This window comes from Notamacropus eugenii, chromosome 2 (assembly GCF_028372415.1).
Source record: "Notamacropus eugenii isolate mMacEug1 chromosome 2, mMacEug1.pri_v2, whole genome shotgun sequence".
NCBI lineage: Eukaryota > Metazoa > Chordata > Mammalia > Diprotodontia > Macropodidae > Notamacropus > Notamacropus eugenii.
In genome coordinates, this window is record NC_092873.1 from 111,860,687 (window position 1) to 111,887,369 (window position 26,683).

The 26,683-nt window shown below is 40.2% G+C and overlaps 1 protein-coding gene across 2 annotated transcripts in view; it reads right to left on the bottom strand.

Moving 5' to 3' along the window:
- Positions 1-1,416: 1,416 nt before the first annotated feature.
- Positions 1,417-26,683, bottom strand: part of TNFRSF21 (TNF receptor superfamily member 21) — a 113,237-nt gene continuing 87,970 nt past the window's right edge. For both annotated transcript variants that reach the window (XM_072642381.1, XM_072642380.1), the window contains 2 exons: positions 5,241-5,469; positions 1,417-2,901 (listed from right to left, as the gene is read on the bottom strand). In XM_072642381.1, coding sequence (XP_072498482.1) covers positions 2,672-2,901; positions 5,241-5,469 — 459 coding nt within the window. In that variant the 3' untranslated portion in view covers positions 1,417-2,671. The remainder of the gene's footprint in view (positions 2,902-5,240; positions 5,470-26,683) is intronic.

Sequence of the window (26,683 nt, forward strand, 5' to 3'; positions counted from 1 at the left end):
TAGGGTGAGTGAGAAGCTGAGAATGACATCACGGTTAAGATACTAGTATCCTGGGGATGCCTGGGGGTGACAGCTTTAGGGTAGTTTAGAAAAGGGATATGTTTCAGCACAAAAGACAATGAGTTCAAGTTTTGGATGCCCAGTTTGAGATGTCTACAGTACATCATTCACAATATCCAATAAGTAATGTTGGACTGGAGTGTAGAATTGAGTCTTTGGCTGGATATATAGGTCTGACAGTCATCAACATAAAAATTACCAAACCTCTAGGAAGCAATGAGGTCACCAAGTGAGAGTGCATAAAAAACAGACCAGACAAACCAAAATACTCCTTTCTTTCCCTTCAGTCTTTCCCAGGCCTTTCTTTAGCTTCTATGACATCTCTCAGACACTGAAGGACTAAAAGAGGACTATCTGGTTGCCCTGAAGACTTCCAAACCAGGTACTTAAAGGACTATCTGGGTTAGTCCTAGGGAGCTTGTGAATGCTTCTACAATATGCATTGTCAGCTCCTTCACCACCAGATGCTTTCAGTCATATTCATATGGGTTTCCAAAAATATGCATGAGTGGTATAGTCTAAGTTCATCACTAAGAACCATCAGTCTACTGCTGGCAGGAATTATTTAGTCCAACCCCCTCAATTTACAGGTGAGGAAACTGAGGCCCAGTGGGTTTAAGTAACTTGTCCAAAGTTAGACAAACAATAAGTGGCAAAGCTGGGGTTTAACCCAAGTCTATCAATTAGCAAGCATTTATCAAGTTCCTACCGTGTGCTGTGAATGAGCCCTCTGACTTCAAATCCAGTACCAATTTCAATGCACCACTCTGTGTCCAGTGATACATAAAGAGGCAATTTTTCTCTAAGAGGAGGATTAGCTGATATGATAACTCAAGCAGAAGTACTTCATTTTGCCAGCATTTCTTAAGAGCCTAGTTCCTTTTGTTCCTAAACATAATCCTCTGATGCAACTTCAGGAGCAGTGGGAGTTCTGAAAATATACAGAAACTATTCTTATGTGACATCACTCAAGCACAATGGCTATTCAGCCTTTGCTTTTAGACCTCTAGTGAATAGAAAAAAGGGAATACGCATTTATTAAGAGCCTACCATGTCAGGCACTTTGCTAAGCACTTTACAGATATATCATTGGACCCTCCTAATAGCCCTGAGAGGTAGGTGTTATGATCTCCATTTTACAATTAAGGAAATTGAGGCAGACAGAGGTCAAGTGACTTTCCCAGGGTTATACAGCTATTAAGTATTAAGGCTACATTTGAACTTAGGTCCTTGTGACTCTAAGCTTGGGGCTCTCTCCATTGTGTCACCTGTCTTCCAGAATGGAGAGACCACTACTACCTCCCAAGGCTAGAAAGCTCTAATTGTGAGGATTAAAGATTAACACACCCAAACAAGTCAAGTAACAAACACCTAATATTTATTAATAAATTAGTACAGTTGAAGGCATTTTATTTTCCACATCAGACCCTCACCACCACCACCACCACCCCACCACTCCTTCCACACCAAAGTGGCACAGGCCACCTTCACATTCAATTCTTGCAACTGAGCATTAACAGCCTCTGTGTGTGCGTGTGTATGCACATGTGCATGTGTGTGTTCATAATGGGAGCATAAGAGTTGCAAATATATCGGACAAGAGTTCTTACAGTTGCAGCCATTTTAAGAAAAGTGATTGCATGATGGTAGATACCATCAGGACCAAGCAAGGTTGTGAGGCCCAAATGGAACTATTAGCTATGTATGTATCAAAAACCAAGACATCTGGTAAAGCATAACTGGGCAAACCCGGACTATGGAAAAGGGGCCAGGGTCCTGATGGGGCTCCGGTTCCTGCTTCCCGGAGTACAGCATCAACACTGCGTGACTGCTCAGTCCAGAATAGGTGAGGTTAAATTCTCCCCTTTTTGGCTGGGATGCCACACAACTGTATTTGCAAGTCCTAAAGGCCAAAGGAAGGACTCTTCCCCCATGAGAACGTCCGTTTAAAAGGAGTATGAGTAAACCGAACATTCTATGTATTGTCCAGGCGAATACCGTAAATCAATGAGAGTGCTAGACAAACATCAGCCATGTATACAAAGGATATAACAGGACACATTAAAAAGTTAACTCAAGTAAAAACAGGTCACATGAGCGTGACTCGGCATTGAGTCTCTAATTTCCTTTACCCCAGAGGAAAAATAATTATTGATATAAAAGAAAAACTTTAAGGAAAGGGAAGTGGGAGGAGGGGGTGAAGCAATGAGACTTTGAGTTGAGAACAAGAGACTTGACATTAAATTTAAAACAAACAAAAGGGGTTAGCAATAGCCCAAATTCAGTGTGCAGGGGCGGAGGAGAAAGGTCACATCATATTTATGGTCATAAGTGAATTTAAAGTGCACAGAATGATTGGAAGGAATATAAAAATGCTGAATAGAGAAAAGGTAAAACAACAACAACAACAACAAAAACCCAACCACACTGGCAGTTACAATTGGAAAGGGTGTATGGAACTTGTCCTTTCTCGGGAAGGGGAATAGAAAGGAAAGAACTCAAAACACTGGCCCTGTATTGCGGTTAAAAAAAAAAGATCACGTCTCCTAGCTGTCCATCATCTTTACCAAGCGCCCTAAGCAACGATCCAGAGTGCAGTGTCCCCAGTATCCTACAGTAGATCGGGAAGATGGCTATAAACAGAGTCCAGGAGTGTCTGGCTGGCTTCCTGGCTCTTGACTCCAATAATCTCAAATAGCCTGTCCAGCTTGTCCTCAGCCTGAGGGATTTCCTCAATCACATGCAGTTCCTCTGGATTTAGGATATGGAGCATGTCATCAAAGATTGGCTGCAAGTCACAAGGGTCCAAGCGCACCTGCCTCAACACTGTGTCTTTCTTTTCTGTAGCAGAGATAAGGGAGAGAAAAATACATTTGTAACTAATGAGTCAGTCAACAAGCATTTAATAAATAACACACTTACTATATGTTAGACACTATATCTTTAGGACACAAAGGTGAAAACAAATAATAGGGAAAAAAATAGACCCTGATCTCAAGAAGCATACATCTTAATGAAGAAGGCAAACAGAAAAATAACTAAATACATTTAAGATGGGTGGCACAGTGCTGGACCTGAAATAAGAGAGATCTGAGTTCAATTCCCAACTCAGACATTTTGATTGTCATCTTAACCTCTGCCTCAGTTTCCTCATGTGTAAAATTAGGATAATAATAGCATCTGCCTTGCAGAGTTGTTGTGATGACAAAATGAGGTATTATTTATAAAATGCTTTGCAAACTTTAAAGTTCTACACAAATATTTGCTGTTGCTGGTAGTGTTATTGGTGATATCAATAAGGGAAGGTACCAGCAGCTGGAGAGACCATGAAAATCCTCTGGAAAATGCTGCAATTTGAGACTACAAGGCATAAATGAGGAGGGAGAGCATTCCAGGCATGGGAGACAGTCAGTGAGTGCATAGAGCAGTGTGGCTGGGAAGGCAGACAGACACGGCCGAGGCAGCAGATAGAGATGGTTGTGGCTGTCTTTCTTTCACCTTCCTCTCTTTCTCTGTTTCCTTCCCTTCTGGTTTTGAAAAGTCTTGGTAAAACATCATTAATAAAGACCTGTGACAAGGTCTGTCTTGATGAGGGAAATAGTAGAATGTCTTCAAAGAAAACCAGCGATCATTTTCAGTTGTACAGAAGGCAACTCAAACTAGCTCAAAGAAAGCTACATTAGCATAAGCTATTCAAAAATGGTTTGTATTTAACACATAGAAACTAATTTGCTTATAAACAATTTCTTCTCAAACACTCTAAAGTGATGTAAAAGAAAATCATTAAAATGCTCGGACAATTTTTTGGCTAACTTGAGGGAGTGGTAACTGAGCTTTTATCCAAATGATCAAAAATCCCCAACTCATGTAGTCTGATCATTCACCCTCTCCTCTGAATGCAAGATGGCAGGCCAGGTGAAGTGAGTGGAAATCCATGAATAGCTTCTTTGGTTTCACAACCACACCTCACATTTAAGGAAGCAATCTCAAGGATTCAATGTTTAATAGTCTTTGGAGGTGAATTTATAGGCTAAACAAACAGGATCATAGGTTTAGGACAGAAAGGGATCTCAGGGGTCATCTACTCTGAGCACCTCATTTAGACAAGGTAACTAAGGTCATCCAGTCCAACCCACTGACTTTGTCTGTTTGTTTATGGACCAGATCTGTGACTTCAATGATATAAGGGTGCTCTTGCTAAGAAATTTCTATCAATTCAAATAATAACTTGAGGTGTCAGTGAGTCAGCATGGGATACTCAGAAATGAAGCAATTTGTCCGAAGTTATAAGGCACCTAGATCTTCCTCACTCAAGAGCCAACTCTTTATCCATCTCTATCCTGCCTTTCCCCTCATTTTACAGAACAGGAAACTGAGGCCATCAACTCCAATCTTCATTTTATAGACAAAGTTTAAGGGACTTGCCCAAGGTCATACAAGGAGCAAGTAAAAGTCCTAGAATTTGAACTCAGAACTTCTGACTCCAAATCCAGCACTCATTCTACTGTGACGTGCTTCCAATCTCCTACAACAAAACAGGATACTTGAAGGGTAGCATAGCAAATTTCTATAAGGGAGAGCCAAACAAGTGATCATTTTTCCTATAGGCATGACAAACAATGTACACATCACTGAAGAGGCAATTTTAGGATTCAGTACCTATTTTTTCAATATGAAGTTTGGCACCATCTGTGTGTGTGTGTGTGTGTGTGTGTGTGTGTGTGTGTGTGTGTGTGTGTGTGTGTGTGTGTGTTCCTAAGTATTTTCAAGATGTGCTTTTTTCCCTTTATTTACTGACTACTTCAGATTCAGGAGCTTATCAGGGGAATGCTACATATGATCATTTTTTTGTTGTTAAGTCATTTCAGTCATGTCTGACTGTGAGCATATTTGGTTTTTTTAGTTTGTTTGTGTTTTTTTACGAAGATACTGGAATGATTGCCATTTCCTTCTCTAATTCATTTTAGAGATGAGGAAACTGAAGCAAATAAGGTTAAAGGACTTGCCCAGGGTCACATAGTTAGAAAGTGTCTGAGGCCAGTTAGGAAGATGGGTCTTCTTGATTCCAGACCCAGCACTCTATCCACTGCACCACCTTTCTTTCTTCCTACATTCCTTCTAATTAGGTTTAGATGGAAATGGGAATGTGTGCTCGGCCCTGGATTTGCTGACCTCCATACCTTTGGTAATAAAGGAGCCATTCCTGCTCAGAGCAGAGGAGCCACTGGATGTGGAATCACAACGGAGAAGGGGTTCTGACTCATCCACGAAGAAGCCCTTGTTTTTATCCATGGGGGATGGTTCCACAGTCAGGACAGTGGCATTCTCAGACTTCAGGTTGGGGCTAGGGATAGGACTGGGACTGAGTGGGGTGGGACTTGATGGAAGGGCCAGCTTGTCAGCTTCCAGCTGTAAATAGGAAAAAAATAAAGCATTTTCTTTAGCAAATAACCTCCCTTCTTCTTTTCTTGTACTTTTCACACTGTTCAACTCTTCTCTTCCCCTCCCCCCACCCTACCCACCCTTTTCATGTCTTGCCTGCATTACAGGAAAATTAGATCACAAACAGTTAAACCTAGAAGAGCTCAAGCAAACCAATCCCTCCATTTTAGAGATAATGAAATTGAAGCCCATAGATGTGGAGAAAAAAAAAAAAGCATGTTAGTTAGTAGTAATGCCAGGACTAAGCACTCAGGTGTTCTGAGTTCCCCCTCCCCCACTGTACCACACAATTCAGTAGTTCACATTGGATTTAAAGTGGCAGCACACTTTGAAAACATCCAGTTTACTGCTTCTGCAGTAGTGACATGGGGTCACCTAGCCTTTTAATGTTTCAATAACAGTAATTATACTCTCTGCAGGAAAAGCTATGCAAACAAGTGTTATATTATCGCTTGTTTTTTTTTAAAATAAGCTAATGTAGTCCCACAAAGGGAAAGCCACTTTGAAGTTCACAAAAGAGAGTAAGTAGTAGAGTCAAAACTTGAACCTAAGAAAGGCACTTTAGAAAGAATTCTCTGGACTTGGAGTTGGAAATGTGTTTGTCTTTCGCTGCCAAAGAAGACCATGCCATCAGACAAATAATGACATGACTTGCACTTGACTTCGTTTTGAGTGAGGGAGGGCTGTGCAGGTCACCAGCCTCACTTCTCCTCCAGAGCCATCTGAATCTAGTGACTTGATATTCATCAGGGTGACTGGAGATGACCCAGGTTGAGGCAATTGGGGTTAAGTGACTTGCCCAAGGTCACACAGCTAGTGAATGTCAAGTGTCTGAGGTGAGATTTGAACTCAAATCCTCCTGACTCCTGCACGGGTGCTCTATCCACTGCACCATCTAGCTGCCCAGGAGTTGGAAGACTTGTGTTTAAAATGAAGAGATTGGATTAGATAATCTCTAAAATGAGGCTGGAGGGAGGGAATAAATATTTATTAAATGCCTACTATGTGCCAGGAACTGGGCTAAGCACTTTTATAACTATTACCTCATTTAATTTTCACAACAACCCTGTGAAGTAGGGGTTATCATTTACCCCATTTTACAGTTGAGGAAACTGAGGCAGACAGGTTAAGTGATTTGCCCAGGTTTACACAGCTAGTAAATATCAGAAACCAGATTTGAACTCTGCTCTTCCTCATCCCAGGCTCAGCATTCTATCCACTGTGCCACCCAGCTGCCTCCAAAAACACTTCCAATTATAAATATATATTATCCTATGATTCCAGATCTGGTCTCTTTCAACAACACCAAAACTGTATTTAAAACAAAACAAAAACAGTAGTAATAATGATGGTGAGAGACAGAATGAAAGAACATACTACAGAGGTAAAGCATCAAAACCATATTGTCACACTGTGCCATCCCCGTGAACTATCCAATTCAACAAGTCTTTTTTTTAAAGCACATACTATGTGTCTGTGCTAGGTATAGTGCTAAATCCAGAGGGGGAAAAAGACAAAATAGCAAACAGCTCCTTGCTCTCAATAAGTACAAGTCTCCTAGTTGGAGGCATACAATACACAAACAGAAAAGTAAATGTAAAATGACCTGAGGAACAGATAATAGCATGATGGAGGAGCCAGGAAAAGGTTCTTGTAAGAGGAAGAATGAGAGCTAAGCCTTGAACAAAGTTCACGAGGAGGGAGTGTTTGAGGCCACATTTGAATTCAGGACTTGCTGATTCCATGCCTGGCACTCCATCTAACGAATCACCTAGCTGCCTCAAAAGTATGATTTCTACATATGAGACTACAAACCTGGCTGACTGACAAGAAGGAAATAGGGCACATGCTGAATTTGAAGTGATGACTAGACATCCACACAGAAATGGCTAGCAGGCAATGATAATGCAGAGAATGCTCAGTAATCAATCAATCAGCATTTACTATGTGCCCAGGAACCATGCTATATGCTAGGAAAGAAGTCGATTCTGGACATAACAGATATGAGAATCTTATGCAGAGAATAGTACCTATGGGAACTGACGAGATAACCCAGAGAGAAGAGAAGGAGGCCAGAGCTGAGGTCTTGAGTGCCACCCATAGTTAGGGGGTTGGGACTTGGATTGTGATATGGCCTGCAAAGAAGTTGGTGATGAAGAGGGCAAAAAGATAGGAGAACCAGTAGAGGGCAGTGTTATGAAAGACAATGGAAGAAAGAGTATTCAGAAGGTGGGGATGGTCCAGTGTCAAACCCTAAAGGGAAAAGGTCATCAAAGATTGGGCAATTAGGAGATCATGGGTAACCTTGAAGATAGATGTTTAAAACAAGTGGTGAGTTAGACGTTAAGTTGCAGGGATAAAAGAAGTGAGTGGAAAAGCAATTAATCAATAACAAAGCATTCACTGATCTCAACTGTAATGTGTCAGGCGCTAGGATACAAAAAGCAAAAGTGAAAACAGTCCTTGCCCTTAAGGATTTTAAGGTCACAGATTTAGAGGTGGAAAAAATGCTAGAGGCCATCTAGTTCAACACTCTGCATTTGACAGCCCTGGAAACTGATGCCCAGAGAGATTAACTTGCCAAAAGTCATCCAGGTGGTAAGTAGCAGAATCCAACCTTCTTTCTAACTCTGCTTCCCACATACTGGAAGGCTTACCTCCTATGGGTAGAGATAATGTCTTTTTTTATGGGTAGAGACAAATATTTACAAAATACACAAAAAATCAAATCTCAGGCAATTCAGAGGAGGAGTTCTGAAAGTTGCTGGGGGGGGGGGGGGGGGGTCAGCAACGAGGGCCCTGGGGCTAAATTGTAAAGAATCCTTAAACTAAGCACTCTAGGAGGTACAAAGAAGGAGGGGATTCATTCCAGGCAAGGACACCAGGGGTGGAACAGGCATTTGTTAAGTACTTAGTATGAGCCAGACATTATACTATAAACACACTCTCTCTACCCTTAAGGACTTCACATTCTACTGGAAATGACAACATACAAAGAATATACAAGCACATACAAGATATACACAGGGTAAACTGGAGATATACAGTCGTGAGGCCAGTTTGGCTAGACCACAAAGTTCATAAAGGAGACTAATGTGCACTAAGTCTGTAAAGGTAAATTGGGACCAGGTTAAGAAGGGCTCTGAATGTCCAACAGAAGAGTTTAACTACAGAGGTAACAGGGCATCACTGAAGTTACTAAGTAGAGAAGTGACATGGTCAGACCTGGGCTTTTAGGAAGTCACTATAGCAGTTGTAGAGCAGATGGATTAAAGTGAGGAGAGACCAGGAAGGAGACCCATGAGGAGAATGTTGTCATAATCCAATCAGGTAGTAGTAAAGACCTGAACTGGGATGGTAACAGTATGAGTGGAACAGAGGAAACACACTGGAGAGTTGTATCATGACAAGACATAGCAAGGAATGGGAAATGTGTGGTAGAAGAAATCACAGAATGGTAAGAGCTAGAATGGACCTTACCAATGATCCAACACTCATTGTCACAGGTGTTTCACAGATAACACACAGGAGGCACTTGGAGTTTTCAGACTCCAGTCTCTAACAGGTTCACTCTTGATCTGGTCAGACACCTTTGGAGGGGCTGATAATCTTACTTTATTCTAGTCTAGTCTTCCCAGAAGAGTTGCTGATAACGGAAGCACCAACTCCTACAGCATTCCCTAATCTCCCTTTTCTAAGGCACAGGCAAGAAAGGGGGGGGGGGGGGGAATAACTACTCCCAATGTCTCAATGGGCACAGCTTGTATACTCTCCTAAGTCCCCTCAAGTCTCAGTGGGGGCTGGTTGAGGCAGGTATGTGCATTCCTCTATGCATTACCTGCGGTTTCCTACTCCCCTCACTGACCAGTGCTCACTTGCTTTATAGGGCAACAGGCAAAGAAGGCATCTTATCAAAAATGGCCTCACAGGTTACCTTTAGCAATATCATCATTAGGCATAAGAGTAGGAAATATCACATTATGTCACCTCAGCCTCAGTAGGACCTCCCATCATATGATTCTGGAAACTCCTATCTAGAATCCTTGGGGCTATTCTGGGAGTTATTTAACACCTGGAAACTAAACATTGACATGGATCCTGAGAAACTAACCCTAAGAAGAACAAAATCCTCCTTACCTACAACAACTAAGGAAATAAAGAGGGTGCTGCTTGTTGGTGTCAACCTTTGCTACCAATCTCAGAAAAAAAGTAAATAGGGATATGAATTGCTTGTCTTTAATATGAAAATGATATTTCAGAACATTCATGCCTCCAGTCAGAGCTCCGAAAAGTACTTAAGGCATGCTGTCAAAAGCTGACTAATAGGACCCCAAGCATTACTAGTTTGCCCACCCTTGGGAGTGATCATGGACACCCTGAGATAACACAGTTCTGGGAAATTGACCCATCTGTGGGAGATTGTGATGAAAAGAGAGGTCAAAATGGCACTTGGTGAATCTTTTGATCCATTTATTTCCTCTCTTAGAATTCCATGCAATTGTTAAAAGTTGAGGGTCCGGGGAGTCCAAATTTCACAGTGTAGGGCATGGGAATGAATCTGAAATTCTTCCAAGAACTGATTCTCAAATTCCCTTTATAGTTCCCATTATTTTAATGACAAATTTTTATATATCCAGGGTAAGTGAGTTGCTACTTGTAAGATATGAAATCTTGACACCTAAATGGTTTAAAGTCACATAGTTGAATTGGTTTATTTCAATTTCTTTCTGTTTGGGAACTTGGATCTCTCCTATTACACAAAAGAAAAATAATCTTTCTTTTCTTCTTAATCACCTAATCATAGGATAATAGACTTAGAACTGGAAAGGATTTAGAGGTAACCTAATGTAACCTCACCCCTCTTTTTTTATAGACATAGAAGCAGAGGGGAGAGATGAAGTCATTTGCTCAAGGTCATGCAGGTAAGGTAACGTAATCATATTTGAATTCAGGTCTTGTGACTCCAGATTCAGCACTTTTCCCACAGTTCCATGCAACGCCACCCCAAAACATACAACTTAGGTCACTGCCTCTAATTCTCCCTAACTTTACAGCATTTATGATTCTGGTTCTTTTTTCTTAATGCCCCAAGTCGTGACTCTCTGAATCCTAAACCAACTTTGTCCTTTATTCAGAAGAATGAAAACTCCTTGAGGATAGGCACTGCTTCACTTTTGTCTAGAACACAGTAGGCTAGGCATTTAATAAATGCCTGTGGATTGATTGATGCACCAACCCCATGGCTGACATTCATTCAAGTTTCTCTCTCCATTTTAAGTGACAAATGTATAGTCATTTAGAAAAGCTGTGGTAATGAAGCATCAAATAGCAATTTCCTTTTTCCAAGTTCAGAAATACTGTTGCATAGACACAAACATGGGCATTCATGTGAACCATCAGGGTAATTACCCTGGACATGTAAAGTTAACACGTCTTTACCCCAAGTTCCATGGTTAACTATAATGAGAGATCTTGGGCAGGGGGAACAGGAGAAAAGGAAAGGCTTACAAGATACAAAAGATGGTCACTCTTCTTTCTTTTTGAATTGACAATCCCCCATCAATGTGAAGGCTGGCTTCCTCCAAGTCTCTTGCATCCCTAATTATCTTGGAAAACCCAACCCTGTCTGAAATGGCACCTGCTTTCTCCTCCCCAGTTAGGGCAGGAGGCACTGGGCACCAGAGTGATTTACACTTGATAGCTTGCCAGTTGTAGAAGGAACAAAGCAAACACAGCTGCCTCTTTAACAGTATTTAAGGCCTGAGGAAAAAAAAATATTCCCTGTTGCGATTCAGGATTCTGAAACGGTCTCAGCTGACCATGTGTTCTGCTGCAGCAGTGCCTTTTTTCTACCACCCACACCTTGCTTATGGTTTCCAGTTTGATTTGAAAAGCTTGGATCAGAATCCTTCCCAGCTGCTACGCTCCTGGTCCACCAAAAAGCTGGACTTTTTGCTTGCTTTTGTACATGTCTCCTTGTGCTGCTGTTTTGTAATAGACCCTGGCACATTCCCCTCCTATCATGAAAAAGTACATGATCATTCATGACAAGACACACTTCTTATTCATCCAATAGGACAAAGCTATATTTGTCCACATACTGGTTTCTCAGGAACATCTATTTCATTAGAAGATATGGTTCAGAGAGTCAACATTGGGCTCTGTTCTTGAGCTTTTAAAACACAAAGCAAAAGAATTTGCCACCCACAAATCACATGCCCATAGGCTAAGAGATTCTGTGTGTGTGTGTGTGTGTGTGTGTGTGTGTGTGTGTGTGTGTTTGGGGAAGGGGGGTGGAATCCACCCACCTCATTCTCCTCCCTGCCCCATGCTAATTCACAAGCTTCCATTTTTCATTCTATTTCATTTTTGCCAATGGGTCCCTTTCAGCAGCAAAGCACATGCTCCAGGATGGTGAATGCATAGCAGGATACACAGCTACCCTTTCTCCCTGCTTCTGAAAGAACTGTAAGCAGTTATCAAAGGCCCCCTACAAATTCTTTCAACAGACTCAACATATTAAGTTAAGGTCCTTGTCTTTTTTTGTTTGTTTATTTATTTTATTTTATTTTTTTGTGAGGAGAGGCTTGACCATGATTGCCCTCCAAGAATCTGCCTTAGGTGGCAAAGATTCCTTTCTGCCCCGGGCTCCTGTAGTTAGTAGCAAACCTGATTTCTGAAAATTACATCTACTGCTAGATTTCCACTATTTGTCCCACATGGAGAGAAAAAAGTCACTAAACGAAGCTTTGTGAGAAAAATTTCCCATCACTGGGACTGTCACAGCAGCTTTCTCAGCTCCCGGAAATCTTTTTTATTCCTTCTGCATGTGTTTGCTTGTGTTTACAACAAGGGAGTTCCCCACACCCTCTTTTTAAAAAAGCTAACGAGCCTAATCATTGACAATCCTAAACATTTCAATATAGAGAAAAGAAGAAAGAAAGAAGACTGAATATGAAACCACAAACTTATGCTCATTTTTAAGGGTATATTAAAATTAAATATGACAGTAATAAAACTCCAGTTTATGTTCATAGTTTCCTGAGTATTTCTCATTGTAATAAAATTGGGGCTGCAATGCCACACTTTCCCAATAGACGTTGCTATCCAATTCCTGGTGCACTCAGAGAAGGAAATTGCTCAATGGTGAACATAACTACTAAGAAAAACTTTAAGTGGATAACTAGGGTTGAGGCATCATCACCTTCTATATAAAATGTCTAAGCTTTCTGAGAGGGAGAATGGAGAATGCCACTTGGGCACAAAGGGAGTAAGAGCACTGGATATGTAGTCACGAAGTTGAGTTCAAATCCCACCTTAGATACGTACTAACTGTGTGACCCTGGGAAAGTTACTTACCCTCTTCCTGTCTCTGTTTCCTCATCTGCAAAATGAGGATAATAAAAGCACCTACTGGTCAGAATTGTTATGAAGGTTAAATGAGATGATACGTACAACACTTTGCAAATTTCAAAGTATGATATAAATGCTATCCATTATTAGGATTTAGTAAATAGAAGGCCAGTCTTAGAGAGAGAAAAACCTGGCTTTGAATCCCGCCTTTGACACATACTAGCCGTGAGATCACGGCCAAGTCATTAGCCTCTCAGTCTCTCAGGCCACTCTCTAAAGACTGCCAGATGTAGCAATTTACCTGATCTGTAACCATGGAGGGAGGTTACACTGGGATTTTTCTACACCTACGAAATCACTGTCTACACACACACGCACACACACACGCACACACACTATAGCTCTCTATTCCACTAATGCTATATATTAAAATTCAGCACATTGAGTTTGTTTTAAAGGAGATAGAGTTATGAAATTATTTAGGTACCATAGGAAAATACACAGAAGCACTAAGCAAGCAAGCAGATTAATTCTCCACAGGCTCCTCTCTTCCCAAGAGCGAGGCCATAATGACATATGTACTACTGTTCCCTTAAAAATGTTGCAGCTGCTGCAGAGTTTGTTTAAACTGGTATCCAAGAAACAAGGAGGTTCAAAGATGTGCCCAGGGCTTTGGCAAGTCAGGTCTCAGAGTAGTGCCAGTTTGCACCAGAACTTATCTTGCCTCCTCTCTGATTCCAAAAGGTTACTGCCAAGAGGCAAGAGACAGACCAAACTGCAGAGAGTGACACCAAATTTGGCAGCTTACTGTGATGTGTTCATCAGATATTTGAAGGGTCTTTGGAGAGAGCAGTAAAAATTCAGTCTTTGATGTTTCAATGCCTGGGGAAGGGAGGGAAATTGTGTTAATCTATAAGGGTCATTTGGGAAAGGATATCATAAATGAGGGAAGAAGATAATAAGGTATCATCTCAAGTATCCATGAGGCTTTACTTAAGAAGAACAAGCCTGTAGGGTTGTCCATGAAGTAGAAAGAATTATAGAATGTTAGAGCTACATCAGTTGAAGAATGGTTAAACACGCTGAGTGGTATACTTATAGAATATTTCTGTACTTCAAGAAATAATGTATGTGATGAATACAGATAAGCATGGAAGCACTTATATGAACTGACGCCAAATAAAGTAGGCAGAACCAGGAAGACAATATACACAATGAGGATGATAATACAAATGGAAAGGGCTACCAAAAAAAGGCAAAACGGAATGCCATGAAATTAGAACAACCAAATGGCTCCAAAGAAAAGATTTAAGGAGGCACTCTCACTTCCATTTATCAGAGGTGAGGAATCATGGGAATGAAATGCTGCATATATAATGCTCCCCCCCCCAATCTATTAGTTTCTTGAACTGTCTGTTTTCTTCTTTTTTGTTAATTCTATTTTATTAGGAGAGGGATACACTAGAAAGGCAGGTGATAAAAAATGAAAGATTTCAATAAAATTTCTATTAGAAAAAAGGGGAAAGGTGGTTGTTAGGGCTAGAAGATCCTCAGAAAGTGTAGCCCTATCTTCTCATTTTACAAATGAGAAGACTGAAGGCTAAAGAGAGGGAAAGACTTGTGAAAAACCAGGAACTCAGCATCCCAGGCCAGTGCTCTCTCCAGCATGCATTGTTCTCTCAAGGAGGTCCTGCATTTCCTTCTCATCCATCCATCCAGAGATTTCCTCCATGATTAGATTCAATGCAAGTACAATTAGTTCCTTGCAGATATTATACTAGTCCAGACTGATATAGGAAGAATGATAAATTCTTCCCTTCACTGGACAGGGAAGTCTCACACAAGAGGCACAGTTTTTTTTATCAGTTTCTTTTCCCTTTAGATTTCTACAGGCCAATGCCTTCTACAAACTCTGAGACGCTACCACCCACTTTATGGGTGATATATTAAGTAATATTCAGTAATATTTCCAAACTCTATCCATTCCATGGGCAATGAAACTTGATCCCAGAGAAGAAAGATGAAAAATGTTTCCTGACTCTCTACGGTGAAGCAGTGGGTACTTATGGGAATGGAATGTCACAAACACTGTTAAAGCACAAAAAATGTCTTGGTCAGCTTTGCTGGTTTTCATTGTTACAAGTGAGGATTCAGCTTGGAACAACGTCACCCACCTGTCCATCCTGCTATTAGGGGGTGGGGAGCTGAGGCTGCTAAGCTCAAGAATTCTAATAAGAGATTAGCCAAATGTCATAGAGCTAGTAAATATCTAATGTTAGGAATGGAACTCAATCTTCTTGTCTCAAAATTCCATAGTTCAGAGCTCTTTCCATTATGCCTTGAAATTCCACTTGATTCAATCTTAAAATGGAAAAGGAAATACCATTCTTTATATCAGAGAGTCACAGTCAGGGTCAATAAATAGTCATTGACAGCCTAACATGTACCAGGCACTACGCAAAGCACTAGGGAAACAAAGAAAGATATGACAGTCCCTGTCCTCAAGAAGCTGATAGACTGGTGGAGGAGACAACATACAAACAGAAGTTGAAAAGGCAGGGGGAGGGGAGGCTACCCAGATAAGAGCTTGGAGAAATCCTGTAGCTGGGGTGGGAAATGATCTGAGGAGGTGTGAGTTACAGAGTTGATTTGCAGAATGATTTTGTATGTTGCAGGATGATAACAACTAGGTGGTATGTTGTGCGAGAGCTAGATAGTGCGATGGATAGAGCGCTGGGTCTAGCGTCAGGAAGACCTGAATTCAAATGTGGTCTCTGGTGCTGACTAGCTTTGTGACCTTGGGCAAGTCAATTAACCCTGGTCCCCTCAGTTTTCTCTTCTGTAAAATGAGCTGAAGAAGAAAAATAGCAACCACTCCAGTATCTTTCCAGGAAAATCTCAAAAAGGGGTCACTAAAAGTTGGAAGTAACTGAAAAACTACTAAAATAAGGTAGTCCTCTACAGCACTGGGTCTGGAGATAATCTCAGACATTAACTGACTTTGACCCTGAGCAAATTACTTAGCCTCCATCTGCCTTGGTTTCTTCATCTGTCATATGAGAATAATCATAACAGTGCTACATATAATTGCAAACAATTGTTACTTTCCAATTTCTTATTGGGGGTAATATTAACAGCAACCTCCAGTTACATAATATATCCTGGTTACAAAGTGATTTCACAGATCACTACCCTGTGGTGGTACAAAAATAAGTTGCTGTGATGGCACTTTGGTTTTAATGCTGGTTTAAGCATTTCCCAAACCATCCAAGAGCAAAGAGCAGAAGAAAATTCTGTCCTGTGAACATTGGACTTTTCCTTATGGCTCTAGTAGATAAGGAAGGTCTGGATGATATTTCAGTTTTGCTTTCTCTAACCATCATCAAGGTCCCCCCACCCTAGCCCCACCCATTTATATAAAGCAAATAAGAATACGTCAGAGAGCCTAGCCATCCATTTCATTATATACTGAGTATAGCTCCAAGAATTACAAAAATCTCATCACTTTGCCCCTACCTCACTTCATCTCCTTTTTTTCTTTCCCACTCACTTCTCCCCCAGTTACCTCCAACTGATCTGTTCAACTAAAGTTTACTACAGTTGTTTTTCAATTACTACCAATTACCATCTCCCTGTGGATAAACAATCTGTTTTCCCACAAACCAATTAATGATTTTGATGCATCATTGGGTGACCCTTGAAGAAGTGAGGCATGAATCATCTGTACTCTGTTCTTTGTCAGTTTGCCTCAACTGTTTCAACTTAACTCCATGGCCCTTGGCATTGCATAACTAAAATTCACTAGGTCTTTCCACTGAGGTGCGGGAAATAGAGGTGGGTCTGGAATTGGAGAAATATGGATTTGAATTACAGCTCTGTCACTCGTTACCTGTGTGGCCAAGGGGAAATCACAATCTCATTGGATCACAATCTCCTATAAAATGAGGGGCTTGGGTGCGTACAATGTGGTATCAAAAAGAAAGACCATTCACTGGATTTGGTGCTAGAAGAACTAAGTTTGAATCTTACTTTTGCAACATAACACCAATGTGACCTTGAGTAAGATATCTGCTTTACCTGTTTGGGTCTCAGTTTCTTCATCTGTAAAATGAGGTGGAAACAAGTTTTCAAACTATCCCTAGTGTTCTATTTATTTAACAAAAAGTCTGCCTCTTGCCCTTTTTCCAGCGGAGAACTGTAATGTCCACTCCAGTTTTAAATCTATCATCTCACGAGCCCAGGCTACCTGCCTAGTACCAAGGAGTTCCTTGGCATAAGGACCAAATTTCTTAGCTATCTTATTTCAGATCTCCCCAGATCATCTCACTTTAAGAGGAGAGAAGAGTATTTTGTACTGGTAAAAACAATAGCATTGTATAACGGTTAGAGTTGGCTTTGTGGTTGGAAAGACCTGGGTTCAAAGTCTAATCTAACACATACTGGCTTTGTGACTTCAGACAGATCACTTCGTCTCTCTGAACTAGACAATTCTCTTGAGACTACCAATGGCAGAGGCTCCTCTAGCGTGCACTGGTAGAGGGAAATTCCTCACCAGGATCTCCCTTATATTTATGAAATCATAGGATGAGTCAAACAAACAAGCAAGCAAACAATCAAATCAGTATCGGAGGACTCTAGGTCCATCATTCAGTAACCTTGATGGCCTCAGACACATACCTTGACCGATCATTTACCCAGGAGCAGTGTAGAGAAGACATAACCTTGTGTAAACTCCACAACTTCTGACATGCTGGGCACATAACAGGCTCTTAATAAATACTTGTTGACTTAGTCAATCCAACTTCTTGCAACTTCAGAACTTTGACAATTAGAAGATTTTGTAAACAGAATAGGAGAAAGCATACACGCCCGCAATAGAAGCTGCCTTATTGGCCACTTCTCCCCAGTGGGCAAATGTAGAGTGGGTAGAGGACAGCCCTTGAGCAAAGGATACAATGCTTGAAAGCTACTTAGTTGGACTGCCCCATATATTTTAATTATGACCTAGAGATTCATTTTTCTAACTTCAAAGGCTGACGATGTAGAGTCATTAAAAAAAAAAAGTCAGTCGACCTTGATTTTTTTTTTTTAAGGACAAGGTTATGCTTTCAGCCAGTGTGGGTTCTAAGGTATGATATATATCTTCCTTTTTGTCTTTGATTTTTTAAAAAATCACCCATAAATGCACCAGTTTAAAAAAAAATCTATTCACTTTCTTTGAAGTTTTCTATGCCCACAACTGCATGCAAAATTTGCAGAAAAGTAGGGTCTCTTTCTGACATTTGGAATAAGTGCCTATTTTCCAAACCCAACCCAAGGTTAAGGATTTTGACAGAAACAATCTTACTTCACTTAGTAAATAAAACAGACAGACACAACAGAGAGGGGAATGGGTGGTGGAAGAAAAACTAGTTCCTCAAAAGCAGTTCTCCCAAGACAGCAACTTTTCAACTTTCCCTAGTGTTCTATTTATTTAAAAAAAGGGTCTGCCTCTTATCCTTTTCCCAGTGGGGTCCTGAGAACAGGAGAAGAATCTTCATATACTCATAAAAGATTATACAACTAGAATGGACCATGGTGGATCAGCTAGAGCAGGCTCCAAATTTTTTAAGATGGGGAGATGTAGCCCTAACTTTGCCTAGTTCCACTTGGCTAGGAAGTAACAGAAACCTCATTTGTGCAGCTCTCATTCTATTGCCTACTTCATAGAATAAAATGGCTAGTATGACATAATTGACCTTACTGGGGGAACCAACTCCTGAAACATGTAGAATGCCAGAGTAAAAGCTACTGGTTTGGTTTTTGGTTTTTTTTTTTGAGTAAAAACAAATGCTTCTTCTGTATAGCATACACAGATCCTTAAAATGCTGCCATAGGATTTATAGGAAGGACCATAGAGATCAAACTTCCTTGTTTTACAGATGAGGCAACTGAGATCTAGAGAGTTTAAGTGAATTTCCCGTGATCACACATCTAGTATCTGGGGCAGGATTTGAACTCAGGTCTTCAAGTTCAACAATCTATCAGCTATCCCACACTGCCTGTAAAACACAGCTGCACCCAAATGGGGTTCAAACCTACAACCCTGAGAGTAAGGATCTGATGATCTACTGTTTGAGCTAGATGGGCACCACTACACCCCCAAAGAGATTGAAGAAAGCTGAAAAAAAGACCCACATTTATAAAAGTATTTGTTGCAATACTTTTTATTGTAGAAAAGAATTGGAAACAATGTTGGTGCCCATCAATTGGCAAGTGATTGAACAAATCATGGTACTTAAATGTAATGAAATATTACTGTACCAAAAGACATGACCAAAAGCTTGGATTAAGAGAATCATAGAAAGATTTATAATGAACTGAAGAATGAAGAGAGCAGAACCCAGAAACCAATTCTTGCAATTACTAAAGCACTATAAAGAAAAACGACTTTGAAAGACTTAAAAACCTTGATCAATATAACTGATCAATCAACCTCAACTCTAGAAGACTGAGGATGAAGCATACTTACTACTTACTATCCATCTCTTGATGGGTGATAAGCTAGAGGTGCTTCATGCACCATACATTTTTAATAACGGCCAACATGTAGATTTGTTTGGATAGACTAATACTTGTTTGTTACAACAGGAGGGTTTTATTTTTTTTTTTGATTTTTATTTGGGGAAAGAATTGAGTATGGCAGTGGTAGTGATACCAAAATAGAAAATAATGTCATCGAAATAATTTTTAAATACAAGGAAGAGAAAAGGAAGTTTAAAGAGAAGCACAGATAAGCAGAACATCATTGAAACTAACATTGTTGATGTATTATGTACTTTAAAAGTAACAGCTATATGGAATAGGTTCATGGTTTCTAATAAAATTTCCTGCTCTTCCTTGAATATAGAAAAGTTCATTATTTGTTAGTAATGTGTCAAATAACACAAATAACAAAAAAACAAAAATAACAAAAAATTTTAAATGTTTAAATGCATAGGAAGAAACAAAACAGCTCAAAGGGAGGCACATAGCAGAACCACTTTGAAAGTAACACAGTTGTAGTAAGTAATAATAAGACTATTTATATAACTTTAAGTCTGGCAAACATTTTACTTACATTATCTCATTTAATTCACACAACAACCCACTGAGGTAGGGGCTTTTATTATGAGGGTTAAGTGATTTGCCCAAGATCTCACAGCTAGTAAGCATCTAAGGCAGGGCTTGAACTCCTTTCAGACTCCAAGTCCAATACCGTCCATCTGGCCATACAAGTGCCTATAATATATTGAATTTACTACATATTTTAAAAAATACAAACCCTATGTAACAGAAATATTTTTTCTACAATCGTCTCCATTCTTCCTAGTATATGGAAATCTTTGGATTGCTGGTAATGTGTGAAGTTCAACAAGATGATGCTTATTGAATTCAATACTCAGGCTTTTTCCAAAGTAAAAACCAATATAGCATTCATTCATTGCTTCTCTTGTGTTCAAGAAGATCACCAGAGGGGAAACAGAATCTGTGAAATGATCTCTAATTTGCAACATGACTGGAGAAAAGACAGATTCTCTCTTTTTTACTCCAACCCTAAACCACATTTTGATCAGCTGGTTATTCAAAAGAATTTCCCAGTCACAGTAATTATACCCAAGACAAAACACGCAACAGCTTTATTGGGAGGCAGTAAAAAGTGGCTTTGCTCAGTTTCTTCAATTCTTATCTATATTAATCTAGAGCTAATCAATGCCTTGGAAGGTGGGTAATCCTCTTACTAGAAAAGAAAATGCCAAACAGTATTTCCAAAGTAATACTTCCCCAACCCTCCAGCTACAAATCTATCAGTATGAGTAAAAGGGGTAGACCAATTTCGCAGCCTTGAGGAGGGGAGTTCCAGGCAGATTCACTAAGGATCCACCCTGGGAACCAACCACAAGTAACCCTGGACAAAGCCACTGAATCCGGTACAAACCAGCTGAGGCAGGCGAGAGCAGAGCACACCTCCCCAGCTGCTGGTGTGTCAGCAAGCTGTTCTGGCTGCTTACATCAACAATAAAGCTATTACAGCCAAGCTGACTCACAGGGACGAGCTGGCTCAAATGGGGAAGTCTCCACTGGAGAGAGGAAGTCTGCTCTCTTATTTCAAGGATTAGGGTTGGTCACAGAAGGATGCCCCTGAATGCAAGCACATGTCTACAGTGCAGGAATTTGTTCAATCACAAATTACTTGGGAGTTCTATAAATTGGATGGCATATTCTTGAGACAGTATGGAATAATGGTGAAGCTTCTAATGGATTTGGAGTCAAGAGTTTCTGGGCTCAAATCTTCTCTCAGGCATTTACTAATCCAGGGACAAGTCACAAGACCCCAGGTTCTTCATGTATAAGGAAAGGGGCTGGGGGCAGCTAGGTAGTACCATAGATAGAGTACCAGCCCTAGAGACAAGAAGACTTGAGTTCAAATTTGACCTCAAACACTTACTAGCTGTGTAATATAGACAAATGGATGCCCTCTAAGGTCTTTCCTAGTTCTAAATCCATGATCTAAGTCCCATGTCATAGACTCATAGACGGTTAGGGCTACAAAGGCCTGTGCTCCTTCTGTTGTATATAGTCCAGTCCCCTCATTTTCCACATGAGATAACAAATGGCTGAACAAACTGAATATGAATGTAAAGGTCTACTATTTTACTGTAAGAAATTAGGGGCAGCTAGGTGGCACAGTGAATAGAGCACTGGCCTTGGAGTCAGAAGGACCTGAGTTCAGATCTGACCTCAAGACACCTACTTAGCTATGTGACCCTGGGCAAGTTATTTAACCCTGACTATCTGGAAAAAGAAGAATAATGATGGAAAATGCAGTTTCAAAGAACCATGGAAAGACCTGTATGAACTGATGCAGAATGAATCTAGCAGAACCAGAGGAATGTTTTATACTATAACATCAAAACTTTAAATTTATGTTTTGTTGTCTTTATGTTTTGTTAGGAAAATAAATTCCTTCCTTCCTTGCAAAAAATATTTCAATGACATTATTTTCTTCTTTTTGGATATCATTATTCCTGCCATCCCCAATCCCTTACTGAAAATGAAATTTAAAAAAAAAAAAACTCTCCTGTTTTAACAAACATGCAATAGACTCTCTATACCCTACCTTCTTTCTTTCCTTCCTTTCCGGAAGGTGCCTTAGAGACCACCTGGCCTATGCTCCTCATTTAATAAATGAAGAACTGAGGCTCAGAAAGGTTAAAAGATTTACTTACAACAAAGGTCACATAGGTAAGAAGTGTATTCAGGATGGAATTTTAGTTGGGACTTAAAGTAATAAGGTTGAGAACATCTAATGTAAGCCAATAGCTGATAGTGAACCTATTTATTCTCAAGCTACAGAACCTAGAATACAGGCTTCTAAGTGCTACCTTCTTGATGAGGACTCAGAAAATCTAGGTTTAAGTCTACCTGAAGTTTTAATATTTTAGAGACTGTCATGTTCCAATATTCACATTCATATAGCATCATTGGAAGAACCTAGCTGTTAATAAAAATGTTTTTGTTTGTTTGAAAAAAAAGTGTATTCAGACCCAAGTTCAGGAGACTCCAAATGAGGCATCTTTCCTCTGTACAACAACACATCTTCAAATAGAAACAACAATATTGTCATTCATGGCAAAAAGATTACCAGATTTGGAGTCAGGAAATGGGGCTTTTAGTCAGTTCTACTGCATAGACTTGGTCAAGTCATTTTGCCTCAATCAGTCTTCTAAAGTTCTAAAGATAAGACTGACCTCTAAAATCTCTAATATTGTCCTTCCAGTTTTCAATTTCAGTGACTTTCAAGACTACTACACCAATTTATCTTTTGTGTTTTTACACAAAAGTAGTCTTTCACCCTTCACATTCAAAACTTGTGAAGATTTTATCTCCCAAATAAGCCTCAAGATTCAGTTGATCCAAGGGAAGACATTACTGTTAAACCCCAAATTATTAGGTTTTAAATCAGGTGGGACAGGGAATTGAAGGGGAAGCTGGCCTCGGGAGCTCTGGTACCATCATTCCTTGGGAAGTCATTAAATAATAATATCAGTCTGGCTCCTGACTCACTGGGCAAATACAGATAAATCAAATCAACTTTCTGTACCCTAGTTATGCCAACAGGAAAAACAGAGGTGATAGCAATGTATTTCTCTCAGAAATAGGTTACTGATGAGTCATTAAAGACCCGTAAAGCTTTCAAATTGTCTTATCCCTTAAATAGTTCTGACAACAAGATATGGGTATTTCCTCAGCCAACACAGATTGTAACCTACTTTTTGTCATAGTAGATGATCTTCATGGGTTGGCATGGCCAGAACCAAACCAAAAACAAAAAAACAAAAAAAAAACCTGATGACTTTCTCATGAAGGAGAGATTAGAAGCATTCTGTCTGGCCCCAAAGGTCACACCCAGGAGCAGTGAGTGATTGTCAAGTCAAGAAGCATTTATTAAGCACTAACTTTGTATTAGGCATCGTGCTAAATGTTGCAGTTGCCAAGTGTCATAGTTGGGCTTGATTTCAGGGAAAACTTCCTAAAACCCTGAGCAATCCAAAAGGAAAATGGGTTTTCCCAGCAGGAGGTGGGGGTTTTCCACAGCGGTGAAGTCACTGTGAGAATCACTTCTCAGGTATGTTATAGTATGGATACTTCTCACATATGGGTTGGACTGCCTGGTTACTAAAGTCTCTTTCGACTCAAATTTTGTGAAGGAATGTGCCTTACACACCTCTTTTCAAGGGGCTGTTCCTGATTTCCCTAGCTGTTAGTGCCATGTCCCACTTCATATCACTATGCATCTTATTTTGTATATATACTTTGTATATATCTATGTTTATCATATTTGAAAACATATTCCTCCTGAAGAATACAAGCAGATCAAGGGCATGGAGAGCTTTACTTTTGAATTTGCATCCCCAGTGCCTAACTCAGTGCCAAGAACACAGTTAAACACAATGAGTGTTTAATAATAATAAATTTTTGCTAACTGATAGCTAATTTCTTTACACAAAGACTGAGTGATTACTCAATATGTTGGAAAGAGAAGTATGGGAATGATTAGATAGCTTGAGATACCTTCTAACCCTGAAATTTGTGAGTACTCTGGCAATGAGCCTCTCTACCCTTAGCCAGGCCTTGGGGAATGGGCATACATGTTCAACAATGCATTCATACTCAAAGCCTTTCCAGCTTTGTAGGACTCACTAGAGTTTGCCCTTCCATTTGAAATAGTTTTCAAGACCCCAGGGCTCTTCCATGCAATGATAATACAGTATAGTAAGATTTTAAGTACAAGTTAATGTATCCTACTGCTGTCATAGATCAAATTTCTCTATAGCCATTCCACCCTAACGGGTCCCTACTTCACAACTAGACTTAGAGTCTAGCTCCAGTTTAAATTTCTAGCTTTTAAAGCATTCCCATTCATGTCCTCTACATTGCAGCCAAATTAGATTATTCTCCATTGATTCAACTTTCCATCTGCCTGACTTTTTTTATCTCCCACCTACATGCATTTGAACAGACTTGTCTCCCATACCTGGAAAATACACCCTTCTTACCCCTATTTTGGAATCCTCATCTGCCTCCAGAGTAGTTCTGGTGACACTTCTACTGTAAAGCCTTCCCTATTCCCCAAAATCCTGGTACATTCTCCTTCTCTCTCCCTCTCTCCCTCTTTCTCCCTTTCTCTCCCTATCTCTCTCTCTCTCTCTCCCTCCCTCCCTCCCTCCCTGCCTCCTTCTTCTACTATATGTATCTATGTGCCCCTTATATTACCCTACTGTAATGCCCTTGCTGGAAGGGATAATTTCAATTAATTAATTACTTAATTTTTAGTTTTCAGCATTCACTTCCATAAGATTTTGAGTTTTAAATTTTCTCCCCCTCTCTCCCCTCCCCATTGTTCCATACAAAGTAATTGCTTAAGTATTAGGCTGGATTTAACTGGAATACCTATCACTTGATAAATGTCATTTTTGTTGTTCATTCATCTCTTTGTAACCCTATTTGGGGATTTTTTGGCAAAGATACTGGAGTGGTTTGCCATTTCCTTCTCCAGCTCATTTTACAGATGAGGGAATTAAGGCAAATAAGGGTTAAGTGACTTGCCCAGGGTTAGACATCTAATTAGTATCTGGCCAGATTTGAACTCAGGAAAATGAGTCTTCTTGACTCCTGGCCCACCACTCTATCCACTGCAAAGCCACTTAGCTGCCCCAGAGGTCATACAGTAGTCCAATTAAAACAAATCTTAGTATTTAAAGGGAAACTCTTTGTAACTTCCTCGCCAATTTCCTCCTTTCTTCAACTCTTTGTTTCTTCAAAAAGGCAGTGACACCCTGGAAAATTAAATAACTTTAAACGTAAGTGACCCCAGACTATGACATAATCCACATGACAGTGCACCCTAGTTGTATGCTCTACCTAAAACCATAACCTTAAGGACCTAGCAAAGAATTAAGCAGGTAATTCAAAGACTAAGACTAATGTCAATCTATAAAAAGCTACAAACAGTTAAAAGTGCAGCTGGAATTTGCTTCAACTCACTCTTACCATATTAAATTTCTGAAAATAGCTGGTCTCAGTAAGACTAGTGGATACAGACAGCTGCATCATGCAGCTGGTAAAGCAAAAATAAGGAACTGTAGTCTGCCAGGCAACAGCCTTGGGAGCCCTACGATCACCAAAATAGCAGACATGAGAACTCACACTGCTTGGGGCTATTCACTTTGGGACACTGAGTCACTTGGGATTAAGACTAGGAAACTACTGTCATCACAAAAAAATAGACTCTTGCAACTTGGTCAGAGAGCTTCTGATTTGATTTTGGGAAAGGATCAGGATGTCCTATGAATAAGGATAGAGAATTGGAACTAGCCTTAGAGTCAGGAGGGTTTGGGTTCAAAGGTCACCATTGATGCAGTCTGGCTAGGACACCGAACCCCTCTCAGTGCCCCAGGTCACTCTCAAAGACTCTAAATTGCTGAGAAAATGTTTTTCTGCATTGGTAGGAGTTTCCTCAAGAAATTCTTTCCTTTAGGTGATATCAAAGAGACAGATAGATATTAGGTAATAGACAGGGACAGCTAGGTGGTGCAATGGATAGAGTGCTAGTCCTGGAGTCAAGAAAACTCATCTTTCTGAGTTCAAATCTGGCCTCACGCACTTACTAGCTGTGTGAGCCTGGGAAAGTCCCTTAACTCTCTTTGCCTCAATTTCCTCATCTGTAAAATGAGATGGAGAAGGAAATGGCATACCACTTTAGTCAGTATCTTAGCCAAGAAAACCCCAAATAGGATCAAAGACCGCTTAAATTTTAAGGACTAGTAATTTCCTCAGTGTAGTTACTTCCATTCATCTATGCAGATCACACCCTCCTCTGGTCTTAAGAGATGACCTTCACAGGCTATTATGCACACGTTTATATAGAGCTTTCAGCTTCACAACAGACCCAGGAGGTTCCTTTCCTTCTTACCCTCCAGGCATCTCCAATTTGCTAATTATGTGGCTACTTCCCATCCACCACATTACTACATTTCTCAAACCCGGAGGTTGGTTGCTTCTGAAAGACCACTACTTCAGGAAAGAACCAGCCATTGAGTCCTGCACCTTAGAGAACTCTGTACCATTAAGTCAACTGTCATTATTAATGGATAGAGAATGTCAATCTACTCAGGAGTACCACTCTGCAGAGCTACAAGTCATCACATCCACTTATAGCTCTACTTTAAGGGCACATAGTCAACTCTTTAAAAATATTTTCATTCACAGCTCATAGAATCAGAGACCTAGAGTGAACTAGAAGGCA